The following is a 22,925-nucleotide window of genomic DNA, read 5'->3' as shown; positions in this document are numbered from 1 at the left end:
TTTGGTATACTCGAGTATTACCTTGTAGTCCGGACAACGTCCGGATGGGTAGAGCCTGGCCAACGGCTGGGAAGGGGGTGAATGAACGAACGAAAAAACAAACGAGGGATTTTACTTACAAAAATGTATTTTTAAACGATTGGAGGAATAAGGGGAAATGTCAGGAGAACGAACGAACAAACAAATTGCTCCTTGTGAGCCGTATCCTTTTAATGAATGTGTTACTATCACTTTCCATTGTAAATGTTTCTTGAATTATTGATACTCCATGTTTCATGTATTGAAATGATTATTTGATTATGTGTTCGGAACCTCACTGAGCTCTTAGCTCATCTCTTTAGTTTTGTTTTCCTTAACAGGGGAAGACACTCAAGGATGAGAGTTTAGTATAGACTAGCTTGGTCTAACTCTTTGTTTTTGTAATGGTTCTCGGCCTAGTGTTTGGCACGGGCTGGTTGTATGGTGAAGTGAGAACCTTTGTATCTTTGATGGTTGTACTTTCTTTTGAGATAGTAATGTATATATAAGTTTTACTTAAGTTTTGGATTGTTGTATGTTATTCCTTTGGTTGTATTCCGAATTTGATTAAGGAACGACTGAGTCCCGGCGAGAGTTGGGCAGGCGACCCGCTGAACCCTTTGGTACGCCTTAGGGGAAGGTGGGGCCGTCACAACCAACCAACCAACTAAGAGTTATTATACAAGTGAGACTCACCTTCACAAGATTTTACTTCTCTTCAATGAGAAACCTCACAAACTCAATAACTTTTCCCACACCTATATAATATTCAAAGTATTTTTCTACTCAAAAATCACTCTTGAAAACTTGTATCGTATGTAGGCAAAAGTTTTATCTTCTTCTCATACTTGGAGGTATTTATAAATAGTGAAACTATACCTTAAAAGTTCCTCCAACGGTCAAAAAATTAGTCATCAGAAAACTAGCCGTTGGACATATCAAACGTCCAAACTAGTCGTGTCAAGCGTCCAATACTCTGTAGGATCCAATCTAATTGTTCTATGTCCGATAGAGAACAAAATGTTCAAATTTGAACCCCTTTTATGCCGGATGGCCGATAGAAGGAGCGAGTGTCTGATCGAAATATCCGATGAATACTCGCTGATTGTCAGACGTCTAATACTTTGCTAAGCGTCCGATCCTTGCGTCCGATAGGTAGATTTCCTTTTTAATCATTCTTGATTTGTTATCCTCTGTTTTCAATTTGCAAAATACCTATCTCTAATCATTTCTCATATAAAAACATCAGTTCAAATCATCATTTTATTTCATTATCATCAAAACCAAGGATTGATCAACCTAAATTTTCAATTAGTCCTTTAGAGAACCAACCCAAATTCTCATAGGAAATGGCCCCACTTCCCCACTTATAGAAGTGAGTCTATCAAGGATATTCTTATAATTTAGACATCCCACCTATAAGGGTTATAGAGCTCATTATGGGATTAAAAATCTCAACCTCACTTTTCGTCATAGGATCACAAATGCACTTACATCATAGGGATAGACAATATAATGAAAGTAATGCATATTAATCAATTACATCACTCCATGATTTATTTGTCTCCTACCTAGTTCTTGGGATCTCCAATCCTTAGGTGATTGTATCTTCATAGGTGATTTTTAACATATATTGGGTTTTGTCTTATCTCCCTCGATGTATATCATATCTCTGATACAAGTTTGAGATTTATCTTTTACACAATAAAATAGCAAAGATATGAAGTTCTCAAAATTATTTTTTCAAATAACCTCTCTTAATGGTCCAAATGTGGTGAGACAACGTCTCATTTATTTATAATTGACAAATAGAATAGGCATATATTTGCTCACATCAAGTAAAGCCACATTAATTTTCATTATTTCTATTATTTTTTCAATGGCTAGTAATTTAGTAACTTACTAGGAGCCACTCTCACAATTCTCAATGAAATTTCTTTTGCAAGAATACTTCATAAGTAATTCAACTCTATTCAAATTTTGCCTTACTTTTTAATTTGCACAACTCAAAGTAGAGATTAAGAAAATTCAAAAAAAAAAATATAATAGTCAATGCAATATCATGCTTTAATTTCAAAGTTCAACTTGCAAGTAATGCAAGTCTAATAATGAAAAATCTCAAGTGTTTCAAAATTCATAACTACCAGTTTAGTTAACATCCACTATCCGCATTTCCATCCAAGCATAGTCTCATTATAGTCATGCTTGGTAAAGAAATAAAGAAGTATTCCAGTTTGCATTCAATACAAAGGCAACCGCATAGCAAACATTGTGAAATAATTTAATTACAAATAAGGCCCATCAACATCAAACAAACAAAACTTATTTTGTGATGAATATAATGATCAAAGTCAACTTGCATTAGAATATGCGATGTGACTCCTTAAGAATGTATTGAGCAAATTCACGGATGGGTTCTTTTTTTTTTTTTCTCATCTATTGATTAGGCATTTTAATAGTTGCAAAACATCGGTATGCTTCATCTAAAACTATGAATAAATGTAGGACAAGATTAGCTTCATTTGAAGTTAATGCATCTTTACCTACAAATAATCACTAACCCCGACCATTTATCATACTTATATCTATTTTTTCCTACTACAAAATTTGGGAATTCAAATAAATTAGATTAGCATATGTCTTACGTGATGTCATACTAATAGTGATTACAAATCTAACAATATTAGAATTTAGAAATGAATGCATCAAAATGTTGAAACATTCCACTAGAGATAAACCAACCGCAATGCAATTTAATACCATATGAACTAATCATATGATAAAAGTGCCATTTCTATTAAGATTATGAATCTACCAATAATAGAGATTTTTATCACTAAATTATAAAAATTGAACATACAATATTATTCGCTACCAATTAACTAGAGCAAGTGTGAATCAATTCATTATGTTGAAAGAAAGCTCCTGTCCACTTTTGTCACAGGTTCATACAAATAAACTAAGATAAGCCACATCATACAAATCAATGAATTTTGTTCCAAACTTTTCCTTTTCCATCGGCACATGCCTACAATAAATAATAATTTAAGGAAGACATTAATGCATGTAGAAAAATAATTTGAGATAGTCACTTGACAAAACTATTGCTTATAGTATTTAAGAACAAATTTCATACTAGTCATAAAGATTTACTTCTAACATGTTGTCAGAAGATAATGGACATAAAAGTCTCATGCCAGCTTTGTATGCTTTTCGTATGAATTCAAAACTCTCAAGCATGAAGTTTCAGTATTCTATATATTAAAAGGTCTATGCACTTTTTCTTTAACCTCTTTATAAGTTAAATATGTCATATAGTATTAACAGTATTTCTCACTGTCATCATTTTGGTTTATGAGCAATTCTACGAAAGGCAATGGTCTATGTATAAACCAATAAACACTAATGTATTAAGGAGTCGACAAATTGCACATGCTAGCACAAGTAAGAAAATTTCATACTAAAAATCAACCATCCAATTAGTTTAACTATAGTTAGAATTGATATAAACCAGTCTCACACTATGGTAAATTCCATATCTTCATATTCATACAATATGGTAGATGGCGATATATTTTCTTTTTCTTGACAAGAGGCTGATTGTCTTAAAATTGTTGGTTCTTGACCAAAATAAATCATATAAATAGCAATAATTTCTGTAATAAAATTTAACAAAGAAATTAACAACAATTTCATACCTCAATATTGCATTAAAAAATACGGATAATTTGTACCATAAAAAGTTAATTTGGTGTGGGTTAAGGCACGGAATAGGTCACTCTCTTTAAGATGATTCACACCTCTACGGAGTATCCTCTGATGTAGTATGTCTCAGTACGTCGTCTCCAGGGTACAACAACTCAACCTATCTCACTGTAGTCTATTCCAATCTACGCTACTAGAGTAAGATAGAAACCTCACACAACATTGTTCTTTGTCCTATAAAATCCAATTATAGTAAGAGGATGAAAAATAGAAGATAGTCTAGAGATGGCTAAGTATACATTAGGTTTTGTTGATAGATGCCTCTATTTATAATTTAAGAAATTTGGAATATTAAAATACCAACATTAAAAGGAATAAACACCTCATATTTCAGCTACAAATTGAAAAGTTTAGATTCATTGTATAATGATAAAAAATTCACTAAATGAATTCATAAACCTAATCATTGTGATGCCCCCACTTCTCCCAAGAGCGAATCCAAGGGTATATGCGGAATGCCTGCCCAACTCTCGTCAAGACTCGAGACAATTCCATTACAAACTTAAAGTCTAATGCTAACAATGAAAGTCGAAATAAAGGCACGAAGTCATTTCCATACATAAATATTCAGTCTTACATCATAATTTCAAATTTACAATCACTTTTTCCAAAATATACAACATCCAAAAGTATCTAGTCGATTACAATCAAAACACTAATACAAAAGTGCCTCAAGATGGCACTTCTGTAATTTCTTCCATTTCGATTCCTGTTAAGGAAAACAAACTAATGGGATGAGCCAATACTCAGTGAGGTCAAGAAAGTCATGCAAGCACATAGTTCAATTATCAGTAACATTTATACCATAAATAAAGCGATAAAGTCAAGTAATACATGATTAACAATTAAACACACTTGAGTAGGGTACAGGAGCTCTTAGGAGCTAATTTCTACTTGCTTTACCAATGCTTGATCCATTACCTCTACGAGTTGACACTCCGTCAACTGGGTAGATTTTGAAGTCCGTAGAAGCTCCACTTATTACTTCCTTCGGCCAACATTTCACCATCTCGAATCCGTAACCAAACACGCAAGAAAAAGGCGATACTCGACTAGTATGCCGAACAAGATCTCAAGAGATCAAGTTGTTTTTAAGAACACGCACGAAAAGGGCGATACTCCACGAGTATGCCAAACAAGATCTCAAGAGATCAAGTTGTGTTTTTATTATTCTCTTAATTTATCAAGCTTCTCGACCAAGCCAATGCTAGCTCGAGTTGCAAGGTTGGCTAAGAGAATTGGGCGTCCCTATAAGTCGAGGAGGTTCACTCTGCTCGACAACACGACACGCACGAAAACATGGCATGCACTCATAAACAAGTATATTTTGTTGATGAGATTCACTCCAATCGACTTTAAAAATCAAGTTTTATGCAAGGTTTGAGTAGAGGAGAGCGAGTGTGATAAAGTACATACTCGTCTCGTCAAGTGATATTCACGTATATAACAGATAAATCAAGTAAACACAACAAGTCATGCACTTGACACTCACCGATTCAAAATAAATGAGCAAACAAAGCTTTAGGTGTCCGCACCGAGATTCCCTTCGAAATCTCCTTGAGCACTTGAACAATTAACAAGTATTTTTCACTCACAATCACGTATTAATCAAGAAAGGAGTTACACTCATTTAGACTAGTCAATCCCTCAAATCAAGAACTTTAGCCACTCAAAATAAAGGTTCAAAAGTGAGGTCTTATTAACACAAGAAAAACTGATTTCCTTCATGAAATCGAGTTTAAAATGATCAATCATTATCAAAGGGTAGCGAAAAGTTTTCCAAAAACTCATTTCTCCTCAAGTTCGAAAATTTCAGTTTCAAGAAGCAATATTTGAAAAATCTTATCTTGCACTCCTTAGGTCCAAAATTGGAAAATTTAATACCGTTGAAAACTACTTCCAAGGTACTAAAAGTTCCTAGAAGACACTTTTCCATGATTCAAAATACAAGACACTCAAATTTTGGCTTCAAGTTGCTGATTTGGACTACCAAGACAGTTCCGGGGTTGATTTTTGGCAAACTTTGAAAATTTGACAAAATTCACACAATGCAAACTAGTCTCTCAAATTTGAAAATCGATTAGAGTTACAATCAAGGTTTAAAAAAAAATAAATGGAACAAAAATAGGAGTTTTAAGTACCAAGATATAGCAGTTCAAAGTTGGTTCAAAATGAAGACCATTGGGCAATTTTTCAGATTTGAAACACAAACTTTGGGACTTTAGTTGAGCATCGAAATGGACTTGGAATGACACCAAATTTGGTAGTATTACCCTACCATATAAGGGCTATTCCTTTGTCAAATTTCATGCAAAAATTCATATGGGAAGTCAGTTAACAAAACCATTAAAGTTTCAAAAATTTCCAAGGCAAATCTGCCTTGTACTTTCGTTTTCCTTTTTCTAACTTTTGGCCGAATGAAATCGACTCAAATCTGGTTCATTTATGAAGACAAGGTTTAAGAAACATCCAAAATATATTTGGTGGGTAATTAACACCAAGAGTTTCAAAATAACAAGTCCCAATTCAAAATGAGCCATTGATCAGCCTAATTTTTCGGATTTTCAATCACTAATGCAGTTCTGAAATTTGACCACAACTCATTCAATTAAACTTGGAATTGGGTGTGGTTAGTGGCATTGGAAACTACATTCATAAGGCTATAATTTCTTAGAAGAAATCATTTTAAAATTCTATCCGTAACTAGCTCATATTCAAGCAACAAGTTCCAGCACATAATAGGTTCTCTAACACAGCCGAGAAACAGGATAGGTGATTTTAAAAGGATGGTACGGTTCACTCAAGTGGGATCAGAGGATGCATTTTATACCGTTGGAAAACTAGAAGTGTCTAGTTTCTAATGCCACAAACAGCACTCAATTTTGATATCGGAGCAAAAGGTTATGGTCGATATAAAATCACTGCCAGAGCACTCTGGACACACGTTTCCAGTTTTGGTAGAATTTCAAAATCTCAACATTTACCCATCCAAATCACGAAATTTTTTGTGAAAACTTTCCACACAACCTATACAACATATCTATATAAAAATCAAGTCAATTGGACCATAAAAACTTGCACCAACAGGTGTAGAAAAGTAGGGGCAGAATCGGCACTTTTTCTCCTTTTGTTTCCTTTGAGTTTTCCTTTCACCATTCAACTTATAATCACTTGTTTAACCACTAATTCAACATAAACAACACCAAATATCATCACAGTAGTTCATCGAGTCCATTGTGGGATTTCATAGAGCCCACTTACAAGATTTCCAACAATATAAAACTACCCACATGAATTTATAAGCTTACAAGTGCAATATAACTTCCATAAACTAAGATTCAAGGACTTGATTGTTATTACCTCCTAGATGTAGCTAGAGCAGAATTTTTCGGTCCTTTGAAACTCAAGAAAATCGTGAAAAACAAGCTCCTTTCCTAGTTTAAGTTGATCTCCAAGTGGTTTGCAAGTTGTAGTAAAATTTTGAGGTGATTTGGATGAGAAATGAGTGAGTTGTTGAAGAGGTTTTTGTTGTCTTCTTCCTTCTTGGCAGCCGGCTGCTTGAGGGTGTGAGAGAGAGAGTGTTTTGCTGAAATGAAGATTCCTTGAGAAGTTTAAGTGTGTGGCTCAAAATACTCTAAAAGTCAACTCTCCCTCCGCGCGCGCGCGTGTTTCGTGCTCGATTCTTCTCGAGTTTGTTTCACTTGTGTATTAAACCATTAATGCACTTCCATTCATACTATTATTATTCACTCTTACTAGTCAAAAAATAAAGATCTAATATCCCTCAAATAATTGCGCGCGTGAAAACGCGTACTTCCGATTTGCGCGCGATAAAGCGAAATTTTGAAGGAATTCTTATAACGATAGTATGACTAACTAATACTTGGGTACTTAAACGTAAAAATACCTATTTTAAGACTAATATGTAAGTCTTCAATTTGCAAGCTCATTATACCTTTGAATCGATTATTATCTCCAAACGCGTATTCACTATTATCACTAAACGAGTTTTCAAAAATTAAATTTTGTAACAAGTTATTTTAAAAATACATGTAAGCCATAGTTCCATATATTTGGGTCTAAAAAGGTTGGAATAAAATATTCGGAGTAAATGACCAATTAAATATTTAAATAAACTAGAAATAGGGATTTAAAATAAGTAAATTTGCGAGTCCTCACAATCATTACATTTACACAATTCAAGACATAAATCTCATTTTAAAGACATAAGTTACACTTTTGAATGGTTTTATTTGTAACTAAAAATTTATTGAACAATTTGTAATTTATTGTGTTTGAATTCAAAATAAACATGTGATTTTTTTTATTAAAATATCCAACACTATTACTAGTCAAATTAGCTCCTACAACCAAAAATCCCAACTTTTTATTATTCAACTTTGGAGCTTCCAATTTGCTAGGCGCTTTTTACTAGGTAAAAAAAATAAAAAAAGAGTCGATTTTTTTCCAACAATACAGAGGCTATGACAATTGTCAATTCTCTCCCACAAACCTGAACTCACAAAAACATGTGAAACCATCCTAAATACAAGGTCATGTGATTTGGTTTCTTTTTTCAAATTCTTAATTAGCGAGCAGCAGGCAGAGGCAATAATACCATGGTTAATGTCTTCCGTTCTTGACTTCATTGAGGATAGCTTAAGGAGAATTGGGGGAAAGTTGGAGTGACTAAAGGTGCATTGGATAAAACTGAAATTTGAAAATTGAAGTTTGAAATTTGAAATTTGAATTTTGAATCCATTAAATTATTGAATTGTTAAGTATTAAATCTTATCAGTGATAAGTGAATAACTTATCAATTAATTTTGGGACCAAGTTTTACTTAGAAAATTCAGTGTTATTTAATCAATTCAGATGTTCAATTTTTTATAATTAAACGGTCTGAATATGTTAATATTTGAATCCATTAAATTTAAGCGCTGAATTGGATTATCAAATAGGGCTTACGAGTGATTTGAAATGATAGGTTGCTTGGAATGATTTGAAATTCACCCACTCACGCAGTTCAAACACATCCTATTTGTTTTTTGATTTTAAATCCAAACTAGAATTTTGCTCGTACCTTACCACGGTCTTTTTATTTATTTATTGTGAATTTATACAAATATGAATAATTTAATTACGAAAATTAAAACAATCCTACATGTTCATTCATATTAATTTAAAAAATGAATGCACTCTAAATGTTCAATTATTTACTAATTTTAAAAATTTGTTTACATACTTTCACTATAATATGATAGTATATATCAAATAATGTATCACCTATCAAAAACTTGGTAGATACTTTTTTTTTTTATAAATATTATTTTAGATAATTTAAATTTTTATAATGACCATAAACCTAGAAATATATATTGACATTTAATTAAGTAGAAAAGATCCAGCAATCCACTTTTTTCATCAATAAATATTTAGTTGCCAATAATATTGATAATTCTATCAGTGTAATAATTAATTCTCTTTCTTATACTAAGTTAATTCAAAATTAAGGGATGAGATGATGAACAATTGAAATATTAATCAACAATAAGGTGATGAAAATAGGTAGTTTATGAAATATGTAAGATTTTAATAATTGTAATTGGAAAAATATTTTACTATAGTTCTATGTAAAAATTTGATAGAAAATAGATATCATTAAGATAAGATTATTTATTTTTAATTATTTTAAAATTAGAGATAATTTTTAAACATATAAGATAATATTCAATATGGGTAAAATTTAAATGATATATAACCCGTTAATTTTCTTTAATTAGGCATGTCACATAACAGTAAAAAATACACACTCTAATTAAAATAGTTACTTATATATATATATATATATATTTATATAGAGTAAGGATTTGAAATCGAAATCCACCCAAATCCCTGAATCCAAGCTCACACTAATGCAATTGTATAATTTTCTGTATTATTTTTCCCTTGTACTTCTCCACCCCCTGGAAAAAAAAAAAAAAAAAAAAACTCTCTGCGGCCAATGATTCTACAAAGACTTGGGAGAATATCTCAATTAATTGAAATGTAAAGGGCTATAAGCATAATTTCCCTTCAATCATTAGTTCCACAACAAGACCACAATTTTGAATTGAAATCCATAAGGAAGAGAAAGGAGAGAGAAAGCGAAAGAGAGGGTATGGATAGCTGTTTTCATTTTTCTTGGATGTTCTACCCAAGTAAATCTAAAACCCTAAATTATTCGCTTTCTCTTCCTCTCGAATCAAATAGGTTCCTGTAAACAGTTACTTCTTTGAAGCTGGAACCATCTACTTGAGGGAGAAAATGAGCAGCAGAAAGGAAGAAGAGCGAAATGAGAAGATAATAAGAGGCCTCATGAAGCTCCCACCCAATCGCCGATGTATTAACTGCAACAGCTTGGTATTTTTTTTTTGTTTATTTGATTTAGTTTTTTACTTTATTGCTAAATTGATCCTTCCAATTTCGTTTTATCACTGCAGGATTTGCTGCTTGAAAAAGAATTTCATTTCTACACTATGAAAATGATAAATTCTGTAATTTTTTTGGCTTTATCTAAACGGAGAATTGTTTCTTTTCCTTTTTTTTTTTTTCCAATCGTTGGTTAAAATTTTAAATTTATTGATGTTAACAAAAGGTTTTGCTCATGGTAGTAGTTTCCGTTGAGAAATTAAATCAGGAATGGCAAAGAAAAATGGGTATTCCTTTGAAAGCCAGTACTACGAATATTTCCTTTGAAAAATGGGTGCGTTTGATAGTTTAGAGTTATGGCTTTGATATTTGGTATTTGTTTTCTAATGTGCGTGCACATGCTCATTTGGCAGGGTCCTCAATATGTCTGTACAAATTTCTGGACATTTGTCTGCATGACTTGCAGTGGAATACAGTGAGTTTTTTTATCTTCATTTTTATTGGAGATTTTGTTGGTTGCATAACGGATTTTTTTTATGAATGTTATTTTTCGTAGGTAAACTTATTAATTGTTACTTTCGTTGTGGAAATGGTGCTCTGAGTTCAGTTTTAGTTATTTAATTCAGAATTTAACTACTTGCATGATGGCAATATGGAAGAAATGACTGTGTTTCTTCAGATCCTTATGGATAGATAAACACAAGAAAGTGGTGATCTCATTTTTTCGTTTTGGTTTGTTTACTTTAGAATTAGTTGATGTGACAGATTTAGGAAGTATTTGAATGTCTCGATGGGTTTTGGGCTCTTTATGGGTCCACAAGGTGCCCTTAACCACTGCTGTTTTATCCTCAACGCATGAGTAGGCTACTGTCACCCTTAGTTTGAGGATAGAAAAAATTCTGCTTCATTTCTCTTCTTCAATTTCTCAAAAGGTGCTGTTAATCACTATGCTTTATGTTCAAAGCGTGGGGTAGGCTGCTGTCATCCTTAGTTTGAGAGCAGAAAAAAATTCTTTGACTTTTCTGTTCTTCAAATTCTCAAATGGGCTGAGAACGTGTTTGTAAACATACATTTACATTTCAGTGGTCTGCTTGAAGGAAAGGGGGGGGGGGAGGCTGAAATCAAACCAGTGCCTACATGTATGTGTATGTGTAAATGAATGACAGAAGGTATAAATGTCTATTTATTATGTACGTGAAGGAATGTATCAGATGTCCTTGCTCACTAGTGGTGTTTGTAATTTGGCTGAACTTTGGAGTTGATTTCTGATTTGGACTGGGAGTTAGAAATGGTGAAGCCTTGATTTAAATTCTAACAAAAAATCAATTTGCAAACTGTGATGTATTTGATTCTGTAGCTGGAATGTTGGACCATTAATCACTGTCTATTAGGTTTGGGAGGAAGCTACTGCTTGAGCATCTCATGAATTGAATAGACTGACCAACTTTGACCTTGATTTAATCATGCTGACAACTATGAGAAGTAAGGACCTAGGTTTGGACAAATTTTTGTATCTTCACTTTTGAGAGTTCTCATGTTGTGGCTCTGATATGTAATCTTAATTAAAGCAGGTTTCTACGCATCTGAAATGAAATATCAAATTTTGTGCAAGTATTTGCTGCAAATACATATGTGTGGTCTTTGCATTATGCTTTGGATTTAATTTACTTGGTTATTCAAAATTTTTTTTTTTCTCTTAATTCTGTATGGTTGTTTCTCTCTCTCTCTCTCTTGCCTCCAAACTTTTTGAAGCTGTGATATTTTGACATTTCAAGAGAAATTGTGTTAAACTCAGTTTGGGGAGTGATTTTTGTGGCTTTACCAATCGATTTCGATAGTAACTTCTTTTTTGTACTTGATTCTTTTGATCATTCAGATTTTAGATTACACATTGCGGCTTATAGTTCTTTACAGATGACTAAATCTCATAATCTTTTATTCATTTTAGTCTAACATTTCCAAGCCTTCTCTAGATGTACAGGTTGCTACCACATTTCCTAATTAACTTTTTTTATGAATAGCTCCAAAGGATAAATTCTAAGTAGGATAATATTTGGTGCAGCCGTGAGTTTACTCACCGTGTGAAGTCTGTATCGATGGCTAAGTTCACTTTCCAAGAAGTGGAAGCTCTTCAAAATGGTGGTAATCAGGTAAATATTGTTTGTTATTCTTTTATTAACTGCTTGTTCTCATACTTTGTAGTGAGATAATACTCTTTCAGCGTGCTAGAGAGATTTATTTGAAACATTGGGATTCACAAAGGCAGAGACTTCCTGACAATAGGTTTGAGATCTGGACTGCTTACATCATTCTCTTTTCCTTCTTCTTTCAAATTAACATATGCCTATAACTTATAAATACAGTAAAAAGAACTGAAGGTTAGCAGAAATTTAATGAAAACTCTGTTTTGATCTTGCAGTAATGCGGAAAAAGTTCGCGAGTTCATAAGGAACGTATATGTGATGAAAAAGTATGTTGGGGGAGGGTCATTTGACAGGCCTCCTAGAGACTCACAGGTAATCATCCAGCTTATATATGCTTCACAGACTTCAAGGTAAAAGAGAGGTGAAGCAACCAGAAGCATTATCTTCTAATGAGCCTGAGTGCAGTTTAACATGATGGTCATCCTTCCATATGCCACTTGTCAGATTGCTCGAAGCCATGAAGATGAAACAAGGCGAGCAAGTTCTTATCATTCGTATTCCCAGAGTCCACCATATGATTTTCAGTACGAAGAAAGACAATATGGGAGGCATGCACCAGTTCTTACTAGAAAGCCTGGTTCAGATCGAGGTCTTTATGAAGGAAAAGTCTCAAGTTTCCTGAGTCCTAGTCGACTGAGTGATCGTAGTCCTAGCCGTTTAAGTGATCATATATACGAGGATAGGTTTGGATTTGGACGGTCTAACTCCAGAGTTTCAGACTATTCATCTAGTGCACAATCGCCTAATTTCCAGAAGGACATCGGAAGCCCGTCTAGTGAAACATCAAGAGAATTTTGTGGTGAAGATATTGCGCATAATGCAGCCAACCGATATCCAGATTCATATGCCAATAGAGGTTCTGGACAAATGTTATATCCGCAGGTTATTCTTCTTGATTATCTATGCTGCCGGCCAAAATATAAGCTGCCTGGTTTGTCTAGGTTCTAAGTACTACAACGTTGTTGTGTCAGGTTTTCTGCGAGCAGTACCATTAGATTCAATGCTTTATGCTACATGTCAAAAGAACTGAAGTTTAGCGTTCAGTGATCTTGCATGCTGATAATACACATTTGGAAGTAAGAGGCCTATTGCTCTCCCAAATTTATAAAAATGATGGTCTGTCATCATATAAAGAATTTGATGCCTGCAACTGGCCTAATGTTTTTATGGTCATAAAACTAGTATTTATGCTCATAAATATTTTTGTCAAATTATCTCAATTGCATTTTCTTTACTTTTCTTTCACTTTTTCCCTATTTCCCTGGAATTTCTTTTAGTTAGTGTACTTGTTTGGGCTTGTAGTTAACAGAGCGGCATCCGAGCTTAGGTTTGCTGTGGGTTCTTTTTTTTTCTTATCAGTTCAAATAGATGATGGAATCCACTTTGCAAGCCATTTTATGTTTGCTTAAACATTTCTTTTTTAGTTATAAAATGAATTGGGGGTGGGGGTGGGGGAGGAGGAAACATGGGACTCAAATTTTTGTTTACTAGTTATATAGTCCCACACATCACTTGTCCTTAGTCTAAGCATTTATTGTTTTACTGTGGAGGTGGCTTTTCAGTATTGAGTAAATTAAATTTAGTGTTTTTCTGTTGTTGATTTCTTTAGACAGAGTATGGAATAATCAAAGTGAGAAACTATAATCCAAGAACAGACATGGCCTTAATTCTTAGATAGAGATTTGATACTTGGTGAATTACCTTCTGAGTTTTATTGCAAATAGCCAAATAGGGACAAAGATGATAGTGTCCAGGGTTGAAAAGGTCTAAAGATGGTGGGATGCATTGCTCAAGGGAGAATAGAAAGTACTAGCATTTGTAAGAGATTTGTCATGACAAACTGTTTGCAAGTGCCTATCTGGGTGTTCTTTCTATGCCTTGTATTCTTTAAATATTAAACCTCAGTGCCTAATGCTAAACCGCTAACCGTGAAATATGCATTTTAGCAACTCTGAAGAGGTTTTGTTGCTAGCATTTTGCGACAAATTTTCAAATAGTTACATTGAACATCCATTTTTTTGTGTTAAAGATGTCGAGGAGAGCATGACACCCTGCCATTCTGAATTAGTATGGGCCTCATGTAGGTTCTAAAATAACAATTCTGCCAACAAGAAATTCTTTGAGTTTGCCTTTGATACCAACACATCTGACACATACTCACAAGTGGATGCAAACACATGCTTTGTTGCTTCCAGTACTATGAGTTTGATCCTAATGTCTTTAAGCTGATCGACTATATAATGCTGTTACATTCAGAGAACTGCTTCTTCTGAAAGTATTGGGTCACTGGATAGCAATTCCTTGTCTTTCAAGACTTCTGTTGGAGCAGCTGATGTTGGCTCTGAAGCTGAACAATCTGTTGAGGCTCGTAGCAAGAAAATACCAACTTTAACCTCTTTACCCCAAACATCAGCTCAGGGGAACCATGATAGCTTGGACCTTTTCACTGCACCATTTGCACTACAAAATGTTACTTCTATAGCTTTAGCTGGTAGTACATCTAATTTGCCAGGATTGTCATCCACCCAAAGTATTGATCCATTTGGGACTTCTTGTTTGTCAACTGCTTCAAATATTGATATGCAGCAATTACCAAAACCTAATCAATCCTCATCTATGGACTTGTTCTCCGAGATACCTCAGCAGCCGCCAGCTGCCAGTCTTGATGATAAATCTCTAAAAGTTATCCCTCAAAATGAAGGATGGGCAACATTTGACACACCTCAGCATTCAGCACCAGTGGGCAATGTGAATTCTGCGGTTTTGGAAGTGCCTTCTTCTGATAAAAATCCTGGGCAGAGCTTTAACCCGCTTCTATCCTTAAACCAGTGGCCTTCTTTTGAAAATAATTCTTCCAATGGGCCTTCTTCATCAATGCCTCCATGGGGTGCAGCTCAGCAAATTGTTGCAGCCAAGCCTAGAATTGAGGTAAGCAACTGCCGATTAATACAATGTAGGGCCATTAGGTATTTATTGGGCAATTTTTTTCTCTATTGATTTAATTACATGAGACTGTATGTTGAAGAAGTCTGTGTTTGGTTACTATTTTGTTCTGCAGCCATGGAATGCTTTTGAAGAATCTTATGGGCAATTAGTAAAGAGAAGTAGTGAACAAGTAGTAAATCAATCTTCATTTGCAGAACAGTATTTGTATAGAGAATCAGAGGTTGGTCCATCTTGTGCCTTTGTATGATTGTTTCCATCTTATGCCTTTGCATCATGGTTTCTGATGCTTTTCTTCCATTCATTCAATTGTCTAACTCGGCAGGGCTTCAACCATGGTGAAATTCCGACTGTTGGAAGGGATACTTTACCTCCAATAGCTACTGTATCATCAGAAATGAGTCTGTCACAACATCAACATGATGCACCAATCCCTCCTGCAATGGTTTGTCCTTTTGCTATTTTATTGGTTTTGCAATGTTGGCACTGCAGTTGCTTCTGAACTGAACAGTTTCTTTTCTCATAGTAAGTTTTCCTATATTACACAGGGAGGACATTCACATGCACTTAGCCCAAAGTCTACCAATCCATTTGATCTTCCTTATGATGCTAAAATAGAAAGCGAAAACATGGTATGATGCCTCTCTAAGTTTACACCATGGATAATTGCAGTTTTTGCTATTTTGCATTTCTGGGTCAATGAGTTTCCTTTGCCCTTACAATCTAATGGGACAATAGATGAGGTATCTGAAAGATCGGTGGAATGGCTGCCTTTTGTTAGCATCTAAGACCAATTGCTGTCTTCTTCGTGTGCAAAAGATGATTTGACAGTTTCATTATGTTTGCTACTAGGATCTCAGTTGTATCACTCCAGAATGTCAACTATGTTAAAGTGATTCAACTGTGGTAGTTACTACTGATGTCACCTTGTTTTACCGCTATGCATTGCATCATGTGCCGAAAGCGTCATGCCTTCATCAAATTAAGCCATTTTATCAATATGCTATCTCTTTCTGCTTATTTAAGAAATGACAGAAGACTAAAGTGTGTTGAAGCCATATGTTGGTGTATGAAGCAGTTGCATGTGTGAATTCTGTTCAGGTGACCTTCAAGAAATAAGTAGACTTGAAGAAGAGAACTTTCCGACTTCCGTCTAAAAGAATTGCTACGTTACTTTTGAAGATACTACTTACAGGATATCGGTTTAGCTTTTTCCATTGGCTGTAGTTAAATGTGTTTTTTGTTGTAGGGGTTAAATCGGACATAATATGATAAGTTTTCATACTCATCTTAGTTTTGCAGATTGCTGTGTTTGTTGTTTGTTTGTTTGCTTGTTTTCTTGTATGCTTGTCTATTATCTACTTGTTATTTGGCAAGTCTTGGAAAGTTCCTGGATGCACTGATTAAACCGAACTATTTTCCCTCTGAAATGAGATACTCAGATATGGAGTGAATTGCTGGCGTCCAGAAGAGATTTTGTTCTTTTGTGGAAGTAAATGATTAAGTTTTCTTGCCTTTAAGAATTGATAAGTAGATAAACTCATTGAAGGGAAACTATGCAGTGCTTCCTGAATCATATTCATCTTTTGACTTATGCATTCAATAATCTTATACTCATGTTGCACTCTGGATCCTTTAATATGTTCGGGCATATTGATTTGTGGTTAACTTCTATGTTCTGCAACGCTTGGCATTGCACAAGAATTCTAACTAGGGCTATTATGTTATATTTGTTTTGTCTGTGGGGATCAAATATTAAAAGCTGGCTGTTCTGAAAATATTTGGATAGGTTAGATGGGCCAATGGCCCATTAAGTACAAACTAGGCACTGGCATTGCAGTACCAGCTGCATCTCGACATAAAGAGGCCTTTTAATGTCAATGGTGGTTTGCTATAGACTATCCCTCCTGGGCCTCATTTTAGTGCCAATTTATCCAGATTTACCAGATTATCTGCACAGGAATTGCTTCTCCAAGCGTGTTGTAGGATACAACCCTACTGTTTCCCCGCTTTGCTTTTTACTTTCTGAATAAAATTGGAGAGCTGTTTTCATTGACTTCTCTTGCTGGGGGATCACCACTTAAATGAAGTCTAATTCCCAGATGATATTTCCCTCTCCCATATGTCAAGCTAATTTTAGGCCATAAAGCATCGGCTGCCCACTGTTCTGCTGCTAAACTGCTGAATTTTCTGTGTTCGCACTTAACCAGTCTGCCAGCATACTGATCATGCTATTAAGAGGTCTGCTGCGCTAGCTGGTCCTGGATTCCCAGCCTAGGCTCCATCCACATTAATTTTTGTCTGCTCGTTTTGAACTGATGCATTTCATTTCTTTGGTCCTCTGTCCACTTTTGTTAGCCATCAGATTCTATCCTGCACTATTTGTGCGATAAGGTTGTCCAACCTTCCTTGCATCTTCCCTTCATGCCCTGAGTTGACAAAACTGGCCTGTCATTTCAACACTTGTCCACACGAGAATCATTTGCACTACAACAGCTTGCTCTGTTAGATTTAGAAATGCAGCAACTATTAGAATATTGTCGATTGTTAGAAATGCAGCCTTGTTCTGGCGGATTATTTCAGTCGAATTTATACTCTGATTTTGAAAGATCTGTTTACTTATTGTTCATGTTTGGATTTGTCCCTAGATTTTTTTATTTTTCAATAGGCAAAGAAGCTAAAATCTGGAATCTACCCAAGAGTAGCTTTTACTGGTTCTTATTAATTAGCTTTTTGCAAAATCTACAGCAATCGAGAACATCCCCAAAGTCTGCTTCTCATAATTAGCTTTTTTTCAGCTAATCATGAGCTAAAATCAGAAGCCAAAATCAAATGCGAACACCTTAAAGTAGCTTGTGGCTTATAAAAACCTATAATCATCTGATTTTAGGGAAAGGAGAAAGAGCTGTTAGTAGGTGTAGAATAAAAGCTGAAATTTAATTAAACATGCATAGGCAAATCGAGGCAGTGGAAGGGCACACTGAAACGTGAAAGAAATGGACACGTGCTATGGAATATAAAGTAGGTTTATGCTTGTCTCTGGCATAAGCATCTTCAATCACAGTCGTGTCAAGGTTGATTCCTCAAAAGCATATACACTCTAATCCGCCCTGTTTTTTGTAGCTTTTATCTATCTGCTTTCTCCCAATTTGAAGTAACTAACATAGAAGGCTGCTTCTCTTCAAAGATAGGGAAGAAAATTCCTTACAAGCTCCTTAAAATTTTTGGACTTGAAATCCTTAAGCCACAGATGTCTTTGCACTTCTTTCAATTCACTACACCAGGTAGGGGAGTGTTTGAAGTACCCATGATATTCAGAATTAAGTCTTATTCATTCACAGGTTTTAGTAACTTTTGTAATCCTTAAGCGATGCATGCTCTTCATGAATCATTATTGGTCACTTGCCTAACTCTTTGGTTCACTGCTGGAGGTCAGTTGCCTTAGCAGGGGAGAATGAGACAGCTTATTTTCAATGGAATCTACTCATGGTACCCTTGGGATTTATTTAACAACTTAAAATGCTTTATATTTTATAGGAGCAGAGAACTGTTCCCAGCAAATTTTGAGTTGGTACTCAATTATGAGTTTGAGAATAATGCACAAAATGGTTCGACAATTAATCAAACTTTTCTTTAGAGTGCTGCTGTGTTGTTTCCTTTATTCTCTATCACTTATTTTTTCCTTTTTGCTTTCCATGGCCCTTTATATTTCACAACTTGTAAAATCAAATTATATACTGGATGTTGTCCTACTAATGCTGATAATGTTGACAGATATAGTGGGAATTTATTGTTTTTGTTTTGGTTGGGGAGCTATGATTGCTAAAGGACATTTTCAGTTTCATGTATAGTTGCATATTACAACTCTGTGATAGTGTTGTCTGGGCTTTCTAACTTGAAGATCCTATGTGCTCAGTCCGACTTCTGGGATGTTAGCTCTTTGCAAGCTGCACTGCCAAATGGCCAGATGTCAACTCCCTTCACTGCTGGTGCAAATGAGCACTGGTTTGCTCAAGAACCAATGGTTTCCTATGTTCCTGCTGGTTCAGATGGTGAGTAAAATTTCATCTTTCTCATTATTATAATTGGAAAGTGGACTCTGCTCCATCTGACTCTCCTGGGATTTCCAGGTGCCTTAGGGTTCTTGGTAGGGCAGGCACCAAGCACACAAATGTCGTAAGTATTTTTCTTTTTTATTGTCTTCTGGACATCAACATTCATGATTCGCAAATGCATTTTGGGAATGTTCATATTTGAAATCCTGAAAAGAACTGCCCAGTGCGTGATGTTGCAGTTCTATTTACACTATGAAAGCATCAGAAAATTTGTCAAGAGTCCATTTCCGTTACTTTATATCTTGATGTTTGGAGAAGTGAAATTTTGTTTTGCCATGGGAATGAAGAGATAGCTTTCATGGTTTTGGTACCTATTCTTATCTGATTTTCCTCGAGAAAGGTTTTCTTTCTCTTTCTTGAGGGAAGAAAGGTTAATGTTGTTAATGAACTTTATTAGCATTAATTGGAAATTTACAATTTGCTTTCTCATCACATTGCGTACTAAAATAAATAATTAAATAAATAAAAATGCTTCAAGGTCTGCATTTACTTGTCCTTTGTGAATCAATAGCTTGAGTATGCTGATTATTAATAGGGAAAGTTTAGCTTGTAGTTCTTAGATTACTTATATTAAGCAAAACAGGAAGTGTTTTGGGGGAGGAGAAGAAGGATTTGGATTCAAGGTGTGTGGTATCCTAATGCATGTGCTGCTAGAACCATTTGGTGTAATTTGTTTTTGGTCCTGACAATGTTGTCTTGAAAAGGTTGGCTTCAGAATATTCAAAATCCTGATGCTCCTGTCATTTATTCCAAAATTGAGATGTATTGCCTTCACTCTCGCAACGGAGGCCAGCTAAAATCAGCCTTTTCTTTGGCAGGAATGTCCCATCTCATGGTCCTGTTGCGTCTGTTGGAGGCAATCCTTTTGCCTAGTAGACTCTGGCATAGCCATTCAATTTGATCAAGGTTTAGTGGTTGCTCGTGTTTTCTATTCTTGGCAGGAGTTATGGGTTAAAGGCTGTATTCTTAGGCTATATACTGTACGGATATTCATGTTTGTAGTCATTACCAAATAAGAAGTGCAGTAGACAATTTATAGCAGACCGGGTAAAGACTTCCTGTGCATCATAGCCCAAAGTATATATTCAGAAAATTGGAGGTTGTGGGCTGCTTGGCTGTATTCAGCTGTGTCAGTATGACGTTGCAGGTTCTACAGTGTAAAGCTCGTGCTTTTTTACTTTCTCTGTTTTTCTAACGTTTAAGTAGCTGCTTGTTATTCGTTCTGTGCTTGTTCCTGAAATAGAATGGCATGACAACCGGTGTTGCCTCTCTCCTGCACCAACTATGAAACTCACAACATTGGTATTAGAGAATTTATATCAGCATATGTGATTGCTATCTGTCCTCAATTTATCATTGCATGAGTTCATTAGGGAAGTTTGAACTTGTTCTCAAGAATTTTGTTGGAGAGAATACGATTCTTGTTCTGTTTCATCACGCATGACTTGTTTTGTCGTTTAACTCGGACTTGTATACTTTCCCACAGAATCGGGTTTAGTATTGTGTCGATCAGTCTTGTGCGAGTTGGAATCAATAATGTTTTAAGGTTGATGTAGGTTTTTTGGTTGATCTAATTAGTTTCGAGTTTGGTCCATAAACAGTGGTGGAGCCAAGAATTTGATGTAGGGGGCGAAACTAATTATGAGTGTGAACTTTAATTTAAACGTGGAATGGATCAAGATTTAATGTTTTTTCTTAGTTGATTTTCGGGAGCAGATTACATTTGGGTAATGTTTTCTATTTGAAGTAGCTTTAGATTTCTGGACATTCTTGGACGTGGAAACTTCAAAGTTTTCCAACTCGGACTTGTTTTAATTTTTCTCTTCTTGAAGAATGAATGGGAGAATTGTAATTTTGGTTTCTAATCTATCACCCCATACGTGATGCGTGGATCTAGTCTCTAATTTATTTTGCAAAGTAAATGTAGTCCATAATATATTCTATTTTGAACAAAAAGGGGCAATTGACAGATTCCTTCTAATTTCTAATGGAATGATGGCATGTGCAGCACGTGGCAGCATTTAAAAGCATTTTTTTTTAACTCAGAAAATTCAGCACTTGAAACTGACTAATATCAGCTAAAAAGTAAAAATATGGGACTTGTGCTGCAATGTCTGAAATGTAGTCTTCATATCCAATATTTGATGGGAGAGCAACTAAAACAAAAGATTTGTACCTTATAGCTTGTTGCCGCAGCTTAGGAAACTTAGCTTCTGAAATTCCATACAGAGAAATCTCCGCACGTAAAGTCATTTAGCAAGGCTCCAATAACTCCACTGCCTATGAACTCAAAAGTTGACACGCCATCCCCTTTGCTCTGTTCCCCCAAAATCTCCAGTACGACTCCAACTAAACTATCCTCTCTGCTGGCTGAAACACCAGCAAGATAAGAACCAGAAGATTTTGATTTTCCCTTGGTTTTCACATTTTGTTAGTCAATGCCAGCATTTAGTTTAACACAGATTCTTCAAATGCAAAAGGTCATCTATAATCCCACCTTCAATGGCCTCTGGATTTGATGGGAAATATTTGTACGAGCACCAATTGTCACACAAAGCCTATAATTTAAAAAATATATATACTAGTAAGAGTGGGCTGTGCCGCCATGCACAGCCAGTGCCCATTGGAATGGATTCATTGGTAGTAATTGATGAAACAATAGCTTTTGTAGTAGTTGTAGTTATATTTTTCACAGGAAATAATAAGTTGCTTTGTTAAATTTATTAATAATCGCATTGTATAGAAGTAAATTCACATTTGTTTCTTTTTGTCTAACTTGTAAATACAAATGTGTATTGTTGGAAAAATATATTAATTTCTATAAACTTTAGAATGTTTTTGGTTTTAATTATGTTGTATTGGTGATAAGTTATTGAAGGAGAAGCTACACACCTTTTAATCTCTGTTTTACGAAAATTACTAGGAAGGAAGCTATGAGAACAAATAAAATGAATAAAAGCTTATGAATTTTAATCTACTTTGTCAAATGTAGCCTCTTGATTTAAATGTAGTCAATGATTAGTAAACCACTCCATTGATTCATGATCTAATCTAATGGTGAATGTATGATGAAAGTGCAAAGAACAATTAATCAATTGGTTGAAATTTATACAAAAAACAACCCAACTCTTAGGTAAATGGTAAATATCTAATCATAACAAGTCATTGAAAGAAGTAAAATAGTGGCCTATGATTTGCAAATATTGTTTGTACAAGAAGAAAATGGAAACCAGGAATGATATGTATAAAAGAACGGCCAACAGTTTTGAATTTTACCAAAATGCATGAGTAAGTTGTCTGACCATTGAATGATCTAACGATTACGAAAGGAAATCAACCAACTACTGTAAATCTAATGGTCCAAAGTTAAGCAAGATATCAAAATTCTTTCAAAAAGGAGAAAAACCTCAAATAAATAAAAACCTTAAATTTTGCTTTGTGATTAAATACGGCGTGGCTAAAATAATTC

The 22,925-nt window shown here is 34.8% G+C and overlaps 1 protein-coding gene across 3 annotated transcripts; it reads left to right on the top strand.

Annotated features, from left to right (window-relative positions):
- The first annotated feature begins 9,822 nt into the window (after positions 1-9,822).
- On the top strand, positions 9,823-20,805 carry LOC113692692 (probable ADP-ribosylation factor GTPase-activating protein AGD14). 3 transcript variants are annotated; one of them, XM_072053415.1, is made up of 14 exons: positions 9,823-10,165; positions 10,608-10,669; positions 12,257-12,344; positions 12,416-12,477; positions 12,614-12,710; positions 12,843-13,280; positions 14,655-15,326; positions 15,457-15,564; positions 15,667-15,786; positions 15,890-15,973; positions 19,258-19,393; positions 19,472-19,517; positions 20,040-20,160; positions 20,275-20,805. In XM_072053415.1, exons 2-13 carry the CDS (start codon positions 10,650-10,652, stop codon positions 20,140-20,142), a joined length of 1,974 nt encoding a protein of 657 aa, XP_071909516.1. In that variant the 5' UTR covers positions 9,823-10,165; positions 10,608-10,649; the 3' UTR covers positions 20,143-20,160; positions 20,275-20,805. The 3 variants fall into 3 exon arrangements, with proteins under 3 accessions (XP_071909516.1, XP_027066981.1, XP_027066982.1); XM_027211180.2 differs by having other exon boundaries at positions 9,830-10,185; XM_027211181.2 differs by lacking the exon at positions 20,040-20,160 and having other exon boundaries at positions 9,841-10,185.
- The last annotated feature ends 2,120 nt before the right edge of the window (positions 20,806-22,925 follow it).

The sequence above is a fragment of the Coffea arabica genome, chromosome 6c (genome assembly GCF_036785885.1).
Source record: "Coffea arabica cultivar ET-39 chromosome 6c, Coffea Arabica ET-39 HiFi, whole genome shotgun sequence".
Classification (NCBI taxonomy): domain Eukaryota; kingdom Viridiplantae; phylum Streptophyta; class Magnoliopsida; order Gentianales; family Rubiaceae; genus Coffea; species Coffea arabica.
This window is presented reverse-complemented; position numbering and strand designations above follow the sequence as displayed.

Coding starts and splice junctions, on each gene's coding strand:
- LOC113692692 (XM_027211180.2), top strand. CDS start 10,090: ATGAGCAGCAGAAAGGAAGAAGAGCGAAATGAGAAGATAATAAGAGGC. Junction 10,186..10,607: donor GTATTAACTGCAACAGCTTG/GTATTTTTTTTT, acceptor CTCATTTGGCAG/GGTCCTCAATATGTCTGTAC. Junction 13,281..14,654: donor GACAAATGTTATATCCGCAG/GTTATTCTTCTT, acceptor TGTTACATTCAG/AGAACTGCTTCTTCTGAAAG.